The sequence below is a fragment of the Halichoerus grypus genome, chromosome 5 (assembly GCF_964656455.1).
Source record: "Halichoerus grypus chromosome 5, mHalGry1.hap1.1, whole genome shotgun sequence".
Lineage (NCBI taxonomy): Eukaryota > Metazoa > Chordata > Mammalia > Carnivora > Phocidae > Halichoerus > Halichoerus grypus.
The window spans coordinates 86,738,812-86,752,745 of NC_135716.1; the positions used below are offsets into that span (position 1 = coordinate 86,738,812).

Below are 13,934 nucleotides of genomic sequence, written 5' to 3' on the forward strand. Positions count from 1 at the left end.
CCGCTCATCGCACCAAACTTTTTTGCTGCCGAGTTTGAGTCCTACCGCGGGACCACGAGCAACACTATAGTTGGTTGGTGGGGGGTGGCGGGTGGGGATGGGGGCGAAGGATTGAGAATAGCCGTCTTGAAATGAACTATTCACAACTCCATAGCTTCTCTGAAATGGATCAGATCTCACCCATTTCCCGAGTTGGTAGAACTCTTGACTTTAGCTGGTTAAACTTGTAGAGGAGATGACTGTATTCGCTCCAACTTCGCCACCCCTCCCCCATTTCTCTTAGATTTAGCAGTTCTCGATACTTTCCCTCCATATTTCAAGTATCTTTGGCTCCCTAAAAGCTCATCCCCTCCCAGCTCTGGCGTGGCAAAGCCCCCTCCCCCAGGCACTTCGGGTCCGCCTCCTCTTCATTACCCCCGGGAACCCCGCGATCTTTCGGGCTACACTCCCTCCGGTCTTGCACCCGGGCCAAAGACGTGCAGGGGCCGGGTCCGGCGGTCGAGGGAGGGGCTGAGGCTGGGGCCTGTCCGGAGCCCGGCGGGCGGGGCCGGGAAGGGGAGGTGTAGGGGGCCGGACGGGGCGGAGCAGGCGGCATTTGCGGCCGGCGCTGGGGTGGAGAGTTGTGCGCCGGTCCCTGGGCCTGAGCTCGGGCTCGGGCTCGGGCGCCTGCGATGTCTCAAGATGGCGGAGCTGGGCGAATTAAAGGTACCGGCCCCCTCCCCCATCCCCATCTGGACTGAGCCCGGCGGTACGCCGAGTCAGGGAAGCGACCGAGACTGGGTGCTGAGGGCTCGGGTGGGGGCTGGAGACGTGGCGGAGACTGGCTGCTGGGGGTGGGAGCGAAGTGGCTGTGGGCGAGGACCGGGCTGCGGCCGGGCTCCGGGGGCGGGGCCGCGGGGCAGATGTAGGGGTGGGGCCGAGGGGAATTGCAGCTGTTGGGGGCCGAGGCGCAGGGGGCGGGGACGCAGGGGTAGAAGTCGGATTTGGTAGTTGGGGCAGATGTAGGAGGAGGGCCAGGGGTAAAAGCTGCTACAGAGGCGTAGGGGGCGAATTGATCGAGGCCAAGAGATGCGACAGTAGGGGGCAGATGTGGGGATGGGACTGGGGGGCAGATGTATGGGAGGCTCCTGGGGAGATGCAGCAGAGAGGATGGAAGCTTTGGGGCTGCTGTTGGGATCCGAGCCTTGGGAAGTACCAGTAGGCGGCTGAGATCTAGGGGGCGGGGCTGTGCGGGCGGTTGGATCGAGGGGTGGGGCAGAAGCATCCAGGAGGCTCAGAGGAAGGCGCTGCCTTAGTGAGCCCGTGTCTTTGGGCAGAGACAGAGGAGTGTGAAACTATGGGATGGGAAGGGGGAGGTTCTTGACAAAGCTAATGGAGAAATAAAAACAGGACAGAGGAAATAAGGGTGGGAGAAAGATAGAAGAACAAGTTTTTCATCACATTCCTCAAAAGGCGCCCAAAGCCATAAAGCCTTCTGGGAGGGGGCGAATTGTGGAGGGCTAGCAAGGCCTGCCCATGACAGGGTCTCCCAGAGATTCACAGAAGGGTGTCCTTTTAGGAGAGAGCTTTTGGTGCCCTCCTACTGCCACACAGTCTTGAGGGTAACCGTATCCGAGGACTTCTCACAGAACCTTAAAAAACCACTGGGTTCATCCCCCTGCCTCCTGGCTTTGTTCTGCCTTTTGAAATGGAGCCATAGTCCTTGGCGGGCTTGAGGTCTAGTCACTGGGCCCAGCTGCCTTTAGGAGAACTTGCAGTTCTGCACCCTGGCTCAGGGGCCCCACGCCTTCTCCTCATCCTCCCAGGGCCTCTGCTTAGAGCTTTGCCCTCTCCTCTTTCACCGCTATGGAGGGGGAGGATCACTCATTTTCTCTATGTAGGGGAGAAACAGGATATTAGTTCCTGGCAGATGGAGTAAACAGATAAACAAGAAGGTAACCTGGACTCGGTGATTTACTATTAACCCCTTTGCACCGTTTTGGTCGTTTTTGCCTTCCAGAAAAATAGGACCGAGGGAGGGGTGTTTATGTAAATGATGCTTAGAAAGGATTTGGGGGAGTTACAAGCATTGAACCCTGACCTGAAAACCCTGGCCAGAAATGCTACAGAGGCTTGGGGAAAATAGCTGAGGTGGCTTGAAGTGTTGGGAGGGGTGTGCCTCAGGCACAATCCTCCAGCCACCTGCCCCCTTTCTTCCCCCTTGGGGCTGTCTGGCCTGAAACCTCTTCTCCCCCTCCTTCTCCCTGTCTCCTAGCCTCTTCCCAGGAGGCTGGGATGGGTCTGAGAGTCTGAGAAAGAGCAGGAGAGGAGATAAGCAGCTTAAAGGAGCGTCTAGGCTCAAGGCAGGGATGGAGGTAGGAGGCCGAAGTGGACTCATCGGTGTGCCTGTGGATGGCTTGCTGTCTGCACCCTGCCCCACCTGGCCGACTTACAGGCATGGGGAAATAGGGTTACTCAAGCTCTGGGGGCTAGTGGTAAGGTTGACCTGAGGGTTGCTGAATGGGCCTGAGATGTCCCTTTGGCTAGATTGGCTGTCTGGCAGTCATCCACTGGCTGCAGAGCATCTTTCTGATGAGTGCTGGGTAGGGGGGAGGGGCATTGGCTACTTGGTAGCTCAGCCCCAGCACCCTTGGCAGTATTCTCGAGTGTCTCTCTTCTCCGCAGCACATGGTGATGAGCTTCCGGGTGTCTGAGCTTCAGGTGCTGCTCGGCTTTGCTGGCCGGAACAAGAGTGGACGGAAGCACGAGCTCCTGGCCAAGGCCCTGCACCTCCTCAAGTCCAGCTGTGCCCCCAGTGTCCAGATGAAGATCAAGGAGCTTTACCGCCGGCGCTTTCCCCGGAAGACCCTGGGGCCCTCTGATCTCTCCCTGCTCTCTCTGCCCCCTGGCACCCCTCCTGTTGGCTCCCCTGGTCCTCTGGCTCCCATTCCCCCGGCCCTCTTGGCCCCTGGCACCCTGCTGGGCCCCAAGCGTGAAGTGGACATGCACCCCCCTCTGCCCCAGCCCGTGCACCCTGATGTCACCATGAAACCATTGCCCTTCTATGAAGTCTATGGGGAGCTCATCCGGCCCACCACCCTCGGTACGGCTCCGTCTTCCTCAGTCTTCCTGATCCATACCTCTTGCCCAAGGCTTTCTTTAGGCTTTAGTCCTGTGGGATCAGCAGCCTGGGATGGGGGCAGCGTCTGTGGCTGCCTGTCATGGGCTCAGGAATAACCGCCCCTTTGTGTCCTCAGCGTCCACTTCTAGCCAGCGTTTCGAAGAGGCGCACTTTACCTTTGCCCTCACACCCCAGCAAGTGCAGCAGATTCTCACATCCAGGTACATCTCTCCCAGCCCTCGCACCTCATCTTGGGATGGTTACCCCTGGACTCTGCTCTCTGACTTTCTTCTCTTCTGTCCTGCTCTCCTGCCTGTCCATCTTCCTGCACCTGCTTTGTCTCATTGTCTTGTGCGTCCCTGACTCTTCAGCCCTGCCCTCTGGGGGCCACATCCTGACATGTTTCCCTCTCCTTCCCTGTCACAGAGAGGTTCTACCAGGAGCCAAATGTGACTATACTATACAAGTGCAGCTAAGGTGAGTCGATCCTCCTCCTCCTTCCCGGCTGGGCTCCTGTTGGGGGTGGGAACGAAATCAGGGTATGACGGACACGGCTAGGAGATAGCCCTGCTCTGCCCCGTCCACCCCAACCTTGGGGCTCTCGTTGGCTGCTGAGGGCTACAGCTGCAGACATCTGTGACGGACTGAGATGCCCTGCCTTTCTGCCAGCTTCAGCTCAAGAGACTACCTTCCCCACTCTTTCATCTTTTCTCCTCTCTTACCAGGTTCTGTCTCTGTGAGACCAGCTGCCCCCAGGAGGATTATTTTCCCCCCAACCTCTTTGTCAAGGTCAATGGGAAACTGTGCCCCCTGCCGGTAAATGCTCTTCCCTTTTTCTGGCAGTGACCCCTTTCCTCTTTCAGTTCTTAAATGTTAAATACAAACCTATTATGAAAGAGACATGCCTAGCACAGTGCCTGGACAGAGTAGGTACTCAGTTTACTGAGGGATTAGTACAACCTAGAGAATACTAAGATAGGGCTGATGCACGAGGGTTCTATCAGAACCCAGAGGAGGGACATTAGTTCAACCCAAAGGTTCAGGGAAGACTTCTCTGAAGTGATGACCTCAGAGCTGAGAGTTGGAAGAAGTGGGGCATCCCTATTCTTCCTCCTCAGGAACCCAGGGAGTAGGTTTTTATTTCCCTGGTCAACGAATAAGCTGTCCTTTGTCCCCAGGAATGTACCCCACATACAACCCTAGATAATACTTTAGTTTTGTGAGTCACTGAATGGGCCCCCCATGTCCTTGGTCGGTGAGTGAGCTGGTCTTCCCTCCAGCAAGTGAGTAACCTGAGACAAGATGTCTTGACCATTCCCTCCCTTCCCCAGGGTTACCTTCCCCCTACCAAGAATGGGGCTGAGCCCAAGAGGCCTAGCCGCCCCATCAACATCACACCTCTGGCTCGTCTCTCGGCCACTGTTCCCAACACCATCGTGGTCAACTGGTCATCTGAGTTTGGACGGGTGAGCAGGGCTGGGGCAGGGAACCTAGAGAAGCCTGCAGGGTGTGAGGGGGCATTATCCCGTGTCCTGGGTTGGGGAAACATCTTCCTCTTTATGGGTCTTTCTGCCTTAACCTGCTGTCTGTGGTCCTCATGGGACAAAGGGTTGGGGTGGTGATGTGCAGGGCAGAGGCTAACTGCCTCCCCCTCCCTCCAAGTAGAACTACTCCTTGTCTGTGTACCTGGTGAGACAGTTGACTGCAGGGACCCTTCTACAAAAACTCAGAGCAAAGGGTATCCGGAACCCAGACCACTCTCGGGCACTGAGTGAGTAACATCCTGCCCCCCTTTCCCACTCTGATTTGGATCCAAGTCTTCCTGGTCCTCAAGCCTTTATAATCAAACCCATCCCCATCTCATGACAGTATACCTCATGTCACACATGGACTCCAACCCTCCCCCTATCCCCGTACCAGTCTTCATGGTTGAGAAGTCAGCCCCCTCCCAGGCACTGAGTGACACCCTTGCATTCTCAATTATACATCTGCTTTGCGCCTCACAGACCCTGCCTCCAGCCCTGCTGGAGTATGGCTTCTTTAGACTGGAAAGAGTCTTTTTTTTTTTAAGATTTTATTTATTTATTTGAGAGAGAGAGAGTACGAGTGGGGTGAGGGGCAGAGGGAGAAGCAGACTCCCCGCCGAGCAGGGAGCCTGATGTGGGGCTTGATCCTGGGACTCCAGGATCATGACCTGAGCCAAAGGCAGGTGCTTAACCGACTGAGCCACCCAGGCGCCCCTAGACTGGAAAGAGTCTTAAGGATCATCTAATCTAACCCTCTTGTGATGCTTCAGTTCCCTCTAAGTCATCTCTGCCAAAATGTCACCCAGCTGTATTTAAGTATCTTCAGGGATGGGGAAATCTCTCCCTCACACCCAGTCTTCATGTGATATCCCACTGGCCCCCAAAGACCACCCTCAACGTGACATCCCACTGGCCCCCAACGGCACTCTGCCCAGCTGCCTCTCAGCCAGAGCCGTCTGCTTCTGGCCTCACTGCCTTCTGGGCTTCATCTCCAGATTTGCTGACCCCATGGCTCTGGCCTCATTCTTGTTTCAGTCAAGGAGAAATTGACCGCTGACCCGGACAGTGAGGTGGCCACTACAAGTCTCCGGGTGTCACTCATGTGCCCGGTGGGTACAGGGGAGATGAGAAGGGGGAGGAGGGTTGGGTTAAACTCTGGACCCAGATGAGGGCTCCTAGGGCTACCAGAGTGAGGCTTCCTGGGATATAGGGACTCTGACCAGAGAACTCGTCTCTTCTCAGCTAGGGAAGATGCGCCTGACAGTCCCTTGTCGTGCCCTCACCTGCGCCCACCTGCAGAGCTTCGATGCTGCCCTTTATCTACAGATGAATGAGAAGAAGCCAACATGGACATGTCCTGTGTGTGACAAGAAGGCTCCCTATGAATCTCTTATCATTGATGGGTAGGGCCACTCTGCATTCTGCTTCCTCTTACCTAGGATATCCACTAGGGACACCCCCCCATCTGTATATTGAGAGACCTTCCTTGCCCTCCCAGGAACCCCAATTCTTAACCTATCAATCCCTTTATATGTATATGTATATATATAATTTTTCACCTTTATAATATACAGTTGACCCTTGAACAATATGGGTCCACTTATACACAGATTTTTTTCAATACAGTACAGTAAATATAAATGTATTTTCTCTTCTTTATGATTTTTCTAATATTTTTCTTTTGTCTAGCTTACTGTATTATAAGAATACAGTATATAATACACATACAAAATATGTGTTAATTGACTGTTGATGTTATTGGTAAGGCTTCTTCTGGTCAACAGTAGGCTATTGTTAGTTAAGTTTTGGGGGAAGTCAAAAGTTATCCATGGATTTTTTTTTAAACAGTAAAGACTTTTTTAAAAAAAGATTTATTTATTTACTTTAGAGAAAGAGGGAGAGAGTGTGGGGTGGGGGGGTGAGGGGCAGAGGGAGAGGGAGAGGACATTAAGCAGGCTCTATGCCCAGAGTGGAGCCTGACATGGGGCTCGATCCAGACCAGAGCCGAAACCAAGAATCGGATGCTCAACTGACTGCGCCACCCAGGCGCCCCATCCATGGATTTTTGGTTGTGTGAGGTGCTCTTAACCGTCATGTTGTTCACGGTCAATTGTATATATTTCCAACATTGAGGATTTACTGCATTAGGCATCATGCTGTGCACTTTGCACGCCTCATCTCACTGAATCCTCATAATTAACCTTGTGAGATGGGTATGGTCATTACAGGTGAGGAAGCTGAGACCTAGAGAGATGATCTTGCTCAAAGTTGTAATTGTTAGTAAGTGGCAGAATCAATGTATTGAACTGATACAATGTATCTCCTAGATACCTGACCTCTCACTGACCATGGTAAGGAAAAGTTCTTCTGAGGGTCTGGATGTACTGATCTAGCTAGTCCTAACCCCCGTCCGGAGCCTAAATTACGGTCCTTGTTCCCAGTGCCCTCTTTGAGATGGTTTATGGAGTTCTGTATCTGTGTTCCTTTTGTCTTGTCACAAGTACTACATGAAACATGTGCTTAGAATGTATTTTTTGGAAAACTTAGCATTTAAAGTTGGCAAATCTCTTTTATATTACCTTACTTTATTTGATTCCGACAACTCAAGAGAGTTGAGTAGAGTGAATAATGTCCCTATTTTACAGACGAGGAAACAGGTTCAAAGAGGTGAGTCCCAGAACTCCCCGGCTACTGTTCCCAGCCATCTCCCAGCCCCATGAGTTCCCATCTCTCCCCTTCCCCCAGCTTGTTCATGGAGATACTTAATTCCTGTTCGGATTGTGATGAGATCCAGTTCATGGAAGATGGATCCTGGTGCCCAATGAAACCCAAGAAGGAGGCATCTGAGGTTTGCCCCCCGCCAGGGTATGGGCTGGATGGTGAGTGACTCCCCGTCCCCGAGCTGAACTACATCTCAGATGACCTGGTCTCTGAGACACAGTCCTCTTACCACCCGCAGGCCTCCAGTACAGCCCAGTCCAAGAGGGCAATCCATCAGAGAATAAGAAGAAGGTTGAAGTTATTGACTTGACAATAGAGAGTTCATCGGATGAGGAGGACCTGCCCCCGACCAAAAAGCACTGTCCTGTCACCTCAGCTGCCATCCCGGCTCTACCTGGAAGCAAAGGGTATGAGGAAATAGGCTGAGTCCACGCCAGAAGGGGCAGAGGAAGAAGTCAGGAATGCTCTCAGTTCACTGGACAAACCCTGGGGCAGAGAGGGGCTCAGGAGGCTGAGCTGGGTGAGGGCATCTGTCGTTCGCTGGCTGCCCCAGTTCCTCCTCTCTCCTCACAGAGTCCTGACATCTGGTCACCAGCCATCTTCGGTGCTGCGGAGCCCTGCTATGGGCACGCTGGGCGGGGATTTCCTGTCCAGTCTCCCGCTACATGAGTACCCACCTGCTTTCCCACTGGGGGCCGATATCCAAGGTAGGACACTGATCACAAGGTGGGCTGTTCCCTGCCACATCTGCCCCCAAACCAGATCAGAACCCCTGTTCCTTTTCAAAGCCTTCTGGCTCTCTTGCAAAGGCTACAATCCAAGGGACTTTGGGTTTTTTTGGCCATAAAGGGTTCAGACAGGAGATTGATTCTGATTTTTCTTTTCTTACCAGGTTTAGATTTATTTTCTTTCCTCCAGACTGAGAGTCAGGTAAGTGGTTCCTTCTCCCATGAAGCTATCAGATCCCTGAAGCTTCCTTTCTAGGCACTGATGCCCCCCCCTCCTTTTCCCCTAAGACCTAAATCTGCTTCTCTGTGAGGGAAGGCAGGGGCTGGGGGACAGAGGGGGTATGGGCAGTTTATTTCCCTACTAGACCCTACTGGTGCTTCTTCAGATTCTCACCCATGTCTTCTTTGATACCCTGTTACTGTTCTGTCTCAAGTTTTTAGAATTCTGCCCTGACTGCTCTCCACTTAGCCCCCCCACCCCCACACACACCCATGTGCACTTGAGCACTGTGCCTGCCCCAGCCAGACATTCCGTGCATTTCAGACGCCCACAAGGCCAAGAACCTAGCAAGCTGGAGGGACTGTCTCAAGGCAGCGGATAGGGGTAGGGTAGGGGTGGGGTGGGGAAGTAGGGGAAAAAAGAGTCTCTTCTGCTTCTCAGAGGGTATCTGGGGATCCAGAGGGTTTGATTTATCCCAGGATATTTCTGAGATGAGTGACTGGGAAGTGGGTGAAGTCAGGAGAAAATCTTAAACTGTGCCCTTGATTCCTCCCAGCACTATGGTCCCTCCGTCATCACCTCGATAGATGAACAGGATGCCCTTGGCCACTTCTTCCAGTACCGAGGGACCCCTTCCCACTTCCTGGGCCCACTAGCCCCCACATTGGGGAGCTCTCACCGCAGCACCACTCCAGCACCCCCTCCTGGCCGCGTCAGTAGCATTGTGGCCCCTGGGGGGGCCTTGAGGGAGGGGCCTGGAGGACCCCTGTCCTCAGGTCCCTCTTTGACTGGCTGCCGGTCAGACATCATTTCCCTGGACTGAGTCCCCTGGATGATGGAAACTTCACTGCCTCCCACCACTGAGCAAGTATGCTGTGGAGTCCAGACTCCTGGCCACTCTGACCCCTCAGGGGGCTTTGGCCAAGGTCAAAGAAAGACCTTCATGGTATCCTGTGTTTGGCCTTCTCTCTGCCTAACAAGGCCAGCACCCAAAGGGTTAATATTTAACCTCTTTTTAAGGACATTTGGGTTCTATATTTGGAAATGTTCTTTAGATGGCTGGCACATTCCTTTGGGTATGTTAACCTAGGCAGTGGGAGGCACACGGGATGGGGTGTGAGTTGGGGGAAGGGCCGAATTGGCTAGAGCCTCATGGGGAAAGGGCCTTCCTCTTGTCCCCTAGATGCCCTCTCTTCCCCAAACTATGGTTCTGTTCCTTCCCCACATCCATTGTCTCTTCATGTCCATTCCGTTCTCTTTGGCCAGACAGGTGGAGAAGCTGAGACAGGCAGACATATGGACAAAGAACTCTATTTTGGGTTGCAGATTTTTTTGTACATAAACAAGAAAAACCAAAATACTCCAAAGATGATTTCCCCTGCTTCCTACTTCCCAGTATGACTGAGGAGGAGATAAGGCCTTAGCCCTGATCCCCAGGGGTTTGGGAGCAGGGCCTGGCCTATTGCCTGGATCTCTATTTATATATTTAAGTTCACAATGTTTCATACGCTGACCAGCTTGGGGCATGAGCTTCGAGAGGCCCATGGCCCCATGGTTAGGTCTGGCTCATTCTGCACCTTTTCTGGGAGGTGGGAAGACCTCATGCTCTCCCCATTCTCCTTTTTTAGGTTCCTCCAGGGCCTAGTAACTATGTTGTAATTTTACTTTTTATTCTCAAAGTTGTAGCAAAGTTCTTACCCATAATAAAAGTTGTGAATGTGTGTGAGTGTTTCAGAGGGGGGCTGGGGAGGGGATTATGCACTTCCCTTTCCAGAGCCCTGGTTTGGGGGGAGGGGCCCATGTTCTGTTCCTCCTTGCAGGCCCTGGGCCCACTTTCACGTGGGAGGGGTGTCCCACTGAGGAGCTCCAGGGCCATTTGCTCTTCCTTCCTCTCCCTCATAGAACGTTCAGCCCAATGTTGCAGGGCCCTCAAGTCCTTTACCCTTACCTGCGCAGATGTTGCAGCCAGAGCCCAAGGGCAAACTTGGTCCCAGAGCTGACCCTCTCTTTGCCTTCATCTGTTGTTGGGGTCATCCGCAGCAGCGTGGACACGGGCATGGCCAGGGGTCGAGCTCCTCCGTCCTCCTCTAGTTCTGCCGTACTGCATGACGACAGCTCCTGTCTGGGCTGTGCCTTGTGGCTTAGCCCTCTTCCACGGAGCCCTCCCAGCCACGGCAGGAGAGCGATGGGTGGATGATGCCCTCATTTTACAGAGAGGAACAGGTTCAAGGAGGGTTAAATAACTTGTCCCTTTGGGGGAGTGGGACTCGAACCCAGGTGGTCAGTGCTAACCAGCTTGGAGCAGGAACCCTTGGAGTTGGATGGACAGTGTCCTTGATCTCATGTGCCCCTTTCATCATCAGCTGACCAACCCACTCCCTAAATGTCCCCCATGACCCAAAACTCCCCCCTGGGGAGGGGAGAGAAGCGGAACTTCCCAATGACTATGTGTTGGTGTGTTGGTGTGTTGGAGGGTCAGGCAAAAGCTCTTACAGGACGGAGGGTGGTAGCTCCTGGGGGAGATGTCTGGGTGTCTCTGTCCCATCCTCTGTGGCAGCCACTGCAGCTGCTACATCTGGTCCCAGCCACATAAAGGCGCTCACCTCACTTGGGTTTGGTTGGATCCGGGCCTGGGCCAGATAGGTAGGTAGATCCTTTAGCCATGGCCTCTCTTAGGAGGCCTGTTCTTGACCGCAGCCTACCCACAGGTGGAATGGAGAGAGACTTGGGGCAAGGGCAAGGGGAGAGGCTATTGGATTTCTTCATTATCTCTGACTGCCCCCCACCCTCCACCCTAGTCACAGAACCAGTCTGCTTGGGTCTCAACCCGCATTTCCTTCCTACACTGCCAGCCCTACCTGCAGCTGCTGCTGTGATTCCTGGGAGACCACGAGTAGATAGAGAATGATGTGATGGTATTTGGGGAGACCCCAGCTCAGCCTAGGAGGGTAGGCAGACTAAGAGAGAATACAGCAAAGATGAGAACTTCCTATCTCTTGTCGAGACTTTGTAAACACAGCTGAGGAAGTGGAGGGTAGAGATGGTGCAGGAGGCACACAGGTGGGGATTGTGGGTTTGGGGACTCCAAACTCCCACCCACTGTTAATCGTTTCTCCTGCGGCCAAGGCAGGTAGGGCTCTTCTATAGGCTTTGGTGGGTTTGAAGTTGTTGAGGGCTTTTGGTTAAATAAGGAAGGGACCTTTTCCAGGTTCCTGTCTCACCTCCCATAACCCCAGAGGGACCCAAGAGAACTGGCCCTGGGGTAGCTGTAGTCCACTCTCCTCCCAAAGCTCTCGAAGCCCTCCGTCCAACAGCTGGAAACGAGACAGCACAGGTCCCAGACATTTCTCTCAATAAGAGAAACATGTCCCAAGTCCTTTGTCCCTCCCTCAGCCCACACCCAAGGCAGCCCCAGACAGAGGTCTCTGGTTTCAGGGCAGGGTGAAGGTTGGGTTAGCAGACTGGTTACCTCTTCATCAAGTTCCACGTGCCCACCTGCAACAACAGTGGGACCAAGCGATAAGTGGTGGTGTTCTTGGTCAGGAAACCCTGTGCACTATTTATACTACGCCCTCCGGGGGAACAGATGCCATTGCAACTCCTTGTGAAAAGGGGACCTACCACATTTCTGGGCCTGCCTCTCTGTCCTCCTGAGACTGGGAATAGCACTGTTGGTGAAGGGCCCCTTTCCTCCCTGGACTTGGGATCTTGTTCTCAGGGCACTCACCTGGGGGTACCCAGAGGTTGGGAGAAACGCTGAGGGTGCGTGTCCTTCGGGTTAACAAGACAGTCTGGTCGCTGGACTGCAGCATGACGGCCACACCCAGATCCACACCTCGATTCGTGGGCAGTTCAGCCCCCGGAGCCCTGAGCTGCTGCTGGTCCAGTGCCACAAAAGGGCAGAAAGGGGGTCGCTGGCGGGGGTGGGGGGGTAGCCGTTTTGGGTTAAGGCTTCAGAAGCCGGGCAAAAGTCGGGCAACGCCGCGCGGTGGGGTAGGAGGTCGAGTCTGGTCGATCCTTGCCCCCAGGCCTCTCGCGCCAGCTCCCACCCGACCCCACTCCTGCCCCCGACCCCTGGTCCCCCTTCTTCCGACCTGGAGTGGAAGCCTGGTCGAAGCGCCTGGGAACGGCCCGTCCGAGAGGACTAGTCGTCCTCGCTTCAAGCCGCAGTGAGTGGGCCACGGCCCGAGCCCTGGCCCGGCGCCCAGGAGGCGACACACACTCTGCACGAACCTCGGCGACACGGGGCGCCCGGCCAGGATCAGCAGCACCCGCGCGGCGGCCATGACGCGGCTCGGGGCCCGCGGCCCGCCTGGCGCCCTCTGCTGGCCCAGCGGCGCCGCCCCTCGGAGCGTTCGGCGGGGTCGGAGGGAAGCCGGGCTTCCGCGATCGGCCGCGGCAAGTTTAGGCGGAACACTTGGGGATGAGCCGGAGGAGCAATGTTAGTAAATGACAGAGAAGAAAACCTTGAAATCCTCAGCTCCTCTTTTTTCCCCTCTTCTCTGTTTAGGAGAGTGATTCAGACTGGATGATTTCTCAACTCACATGTCACCTCCCGCCAGCCACGGGCCGTGTACTATATAAGCACCCCACTGTAGCACTCCACGCCTATCGGCTCTAGTAGGTATCACCTGGAATTGATTACGTCTCTTCGCCAGACACCCAGGAAACATTCTTGACCCCTCCCTTGTCTTTCTTCTCACTCAGATGGCAACTCAGTGCGGCAGATTCTACCTCCTTAAACTTTCTCGCATGTCTTGCTCTCTAGCCTCCACTGTTCCTAGTCCTAGCCTTCCTCATATTCTGCCTGAGATATCATTGCAAGTCTCCATATAGTCCTTCCCCTACCAGTTCATTCCCTAGGGTTCTTCCAGAGTGATCTTTCTCAAACACAAATCTCATCATCTTGCTTCCCACTGCTCAGGAGAAGATAAGCTACTAATAAGCACAGTATAGTGAGGACGCCCGCCCCCCCTTGCTCCTGCCGGCTGTCTAGCCTCAGTGCTGGCAGGACTTAAGCCCTATTTTCTAGTCACATCTTATTTGCAGTTCTTCCTGGAACCAGGCTCTGCTTGCTTCTGGGATCCCTTTCCCCTTATACCTGGCAAATCCTCATCTTTCAAAAGACAGATTGTCACTTTCTCTGCACTCCCTTTCCTGCCTGACCCTTCTCCCTCTTGCCTCTCTGTATATAATACTTTTCTGCTACAGCCCCCAAGTATTTCCTTGTATTTATTTGTCTCCTCCCACTAGGCTATGTGTGCAAGGCTTATTCATCTTTGTATCCCTAAAGCCTAGCCCAGTCCTGGGCACATTAACAGATGCTCAGTAAAGAATGGTGAGTGGCTTGAAAGCAGAGACCGCAACTTATTTATCTTGATATATTATATCCAGTATAATGGCTAGCAATTAATTGGCACTTGATTGATGAATTAGATTAATTCATTAATCTTAATGATTTAGAGAGAATGGACATTGGCAAGAGGAAACTGAAGAGATTATAACAGCACCTACCTGCTTTAAATAAACTGAAGCTGCTGGGACAAATTACATCATGCCACTGAAAGAGAAAACTTAGAATTGCTGCTTCTAAGAAACCATGGAGAAGAGGAAGGCAATGATTTCTTGAGTGCTTACCA

At 53.6% G+C, this 13,934-nt stretch overlaps 2 protein-coding genes across 6 annotated transcripts; one reads left to right on the forward strand and one right to left on the reverse strand.

Annotated features, from left to right (window-relative positions):
- The first annotated feature begins 593 nt into the window (after positions 1–593).
- Positions 594–13,882, forward strand: PIAS3 (protein inhibitor of activated STAT 3). 3 transcript variants are annotated; one of them, XM_036113025.2, is made up of 15 exons: positions 594–705; positions 2,665–3,082; positions 3,237–3,321; positions 3,527–3,577; positions 3,826–3,916; positions 4,432–4,566; positions 4,766–4,871; positions 5,662–5,735; positions 5,869–6,029; positions 7,372–7,505; positions 7,586–7,754; positions 7,921–8,054; positions 8,240–8,277; positions 12,806–12,915; positions 13,759–13,882. In XM_036113025.2, coding segments are annotated over exons 1-15 (1,731 nt in total). In that variant the 5' UTR covers positions 594–681; the 3' UTR covers positions 13,760–13,882. The 3 variants fall into 3 exon arrangements, with proteins under 3 accessions (XP_035968918.1, XP_035968916.1, XP_077928640.1); XM_036113023.2 differs by lacking the exons at positions 12,806–12,915; positions 13,759–13,882 and adding an exon at positions 8,852–10,016; XM_078072514.1 differs by lacking the exons at positions 12,806–12,915; positions 13,759–13,882 and adding an exon at positions 9,566–10,016.
- Positions 7,191–13,764, reverse strand: NUDT17 (nudix hydrolase 17). Of its 3 annotated transcripts, XM_036113030.2 has the most exons (8): positions 12,390–13,764; positions 12,023–12,209; positions 11,765–11,790; positions 11,517–11,609; positions 11,154–11,252; positions 10,789–10,925; positions 10,244–10,396; positions 7,191–7,741 (listed from the first exon to the last, which is right to left on the reverse strand). In XM_036113030.2, exons 1-8 carry the CDS (start codon positions 12,579–12,581, stop codon positions 7,738–7,740), a joined length of 891 nt encoding a protein of 296 aa, XP_035968923.1. In that variant the 5' UTR covers positions 12,582–13,764; the 3' UTR covers positions 7,191–7,737. The 3 variants fall into 3 exon arrangements, with proteins under 3 accessions (XP_035968923.1, XP_035968926.1, XP_035968927.1); XM_036113033.2 differs by lacking the exon at positions 11,517–11,609; XM_036113034.2 differs by lacking the exon at positions 11,154–11,252.
- Positions 13,883–13,934: the final 52 nt, after the last annotated feature.

What these genes read in the sequence shown, in the direction of transcription:
- PIAS3 (XM_036113023.2), top strand. Translation starts at nt 682, where the DNA reads ATGGCGGAGCTGGGCGAATTAAAG. An exon ending in CAGCAGATTCTCACATCCAG is followed by an intron (nt 3,322 to 3,526) that starts GTACATCTCTCC and finishes TCCCTGTCACAG; the next exon opens with AGAGGTTCTACCAGGAGCCA. An exon ending in TCCTCCAGACTGAGAGTCAG is followed by an intron (nt 8,278 to 8,851) that starts GTAAGTGGTTCC and finishes GATTCCTCCCAG; the next exon opens with CACTATGGTCCCTCCGTCAT.
- NUDT17 (XM_036113030.2), bottom strand. Translation starts at nt 12,581, where the DNA reads ATGGCCGCCGCGCGGGTGCTGCTGATCCTGGCCGGGCGCCCCGTGTCG. An exon ending in ACGTGGAACTTGATGAAGAG is followed by an intron (nt 11,610 to 11,764) that starts GTAACCAGTCTG and finishes TCTCGTTTCCAG; the next exon opens with CTGTTGGACGGAGGGCTTCG. An exon ending in AATCACAGCAGCAGCTGCAG is followed by an intron (nt 10,926 to 11,153) that starts GTAGGGCTGGCA and finishes TATCTGGCCCAG; the next exon opens with GCCCGGATCCAACCAAACCC.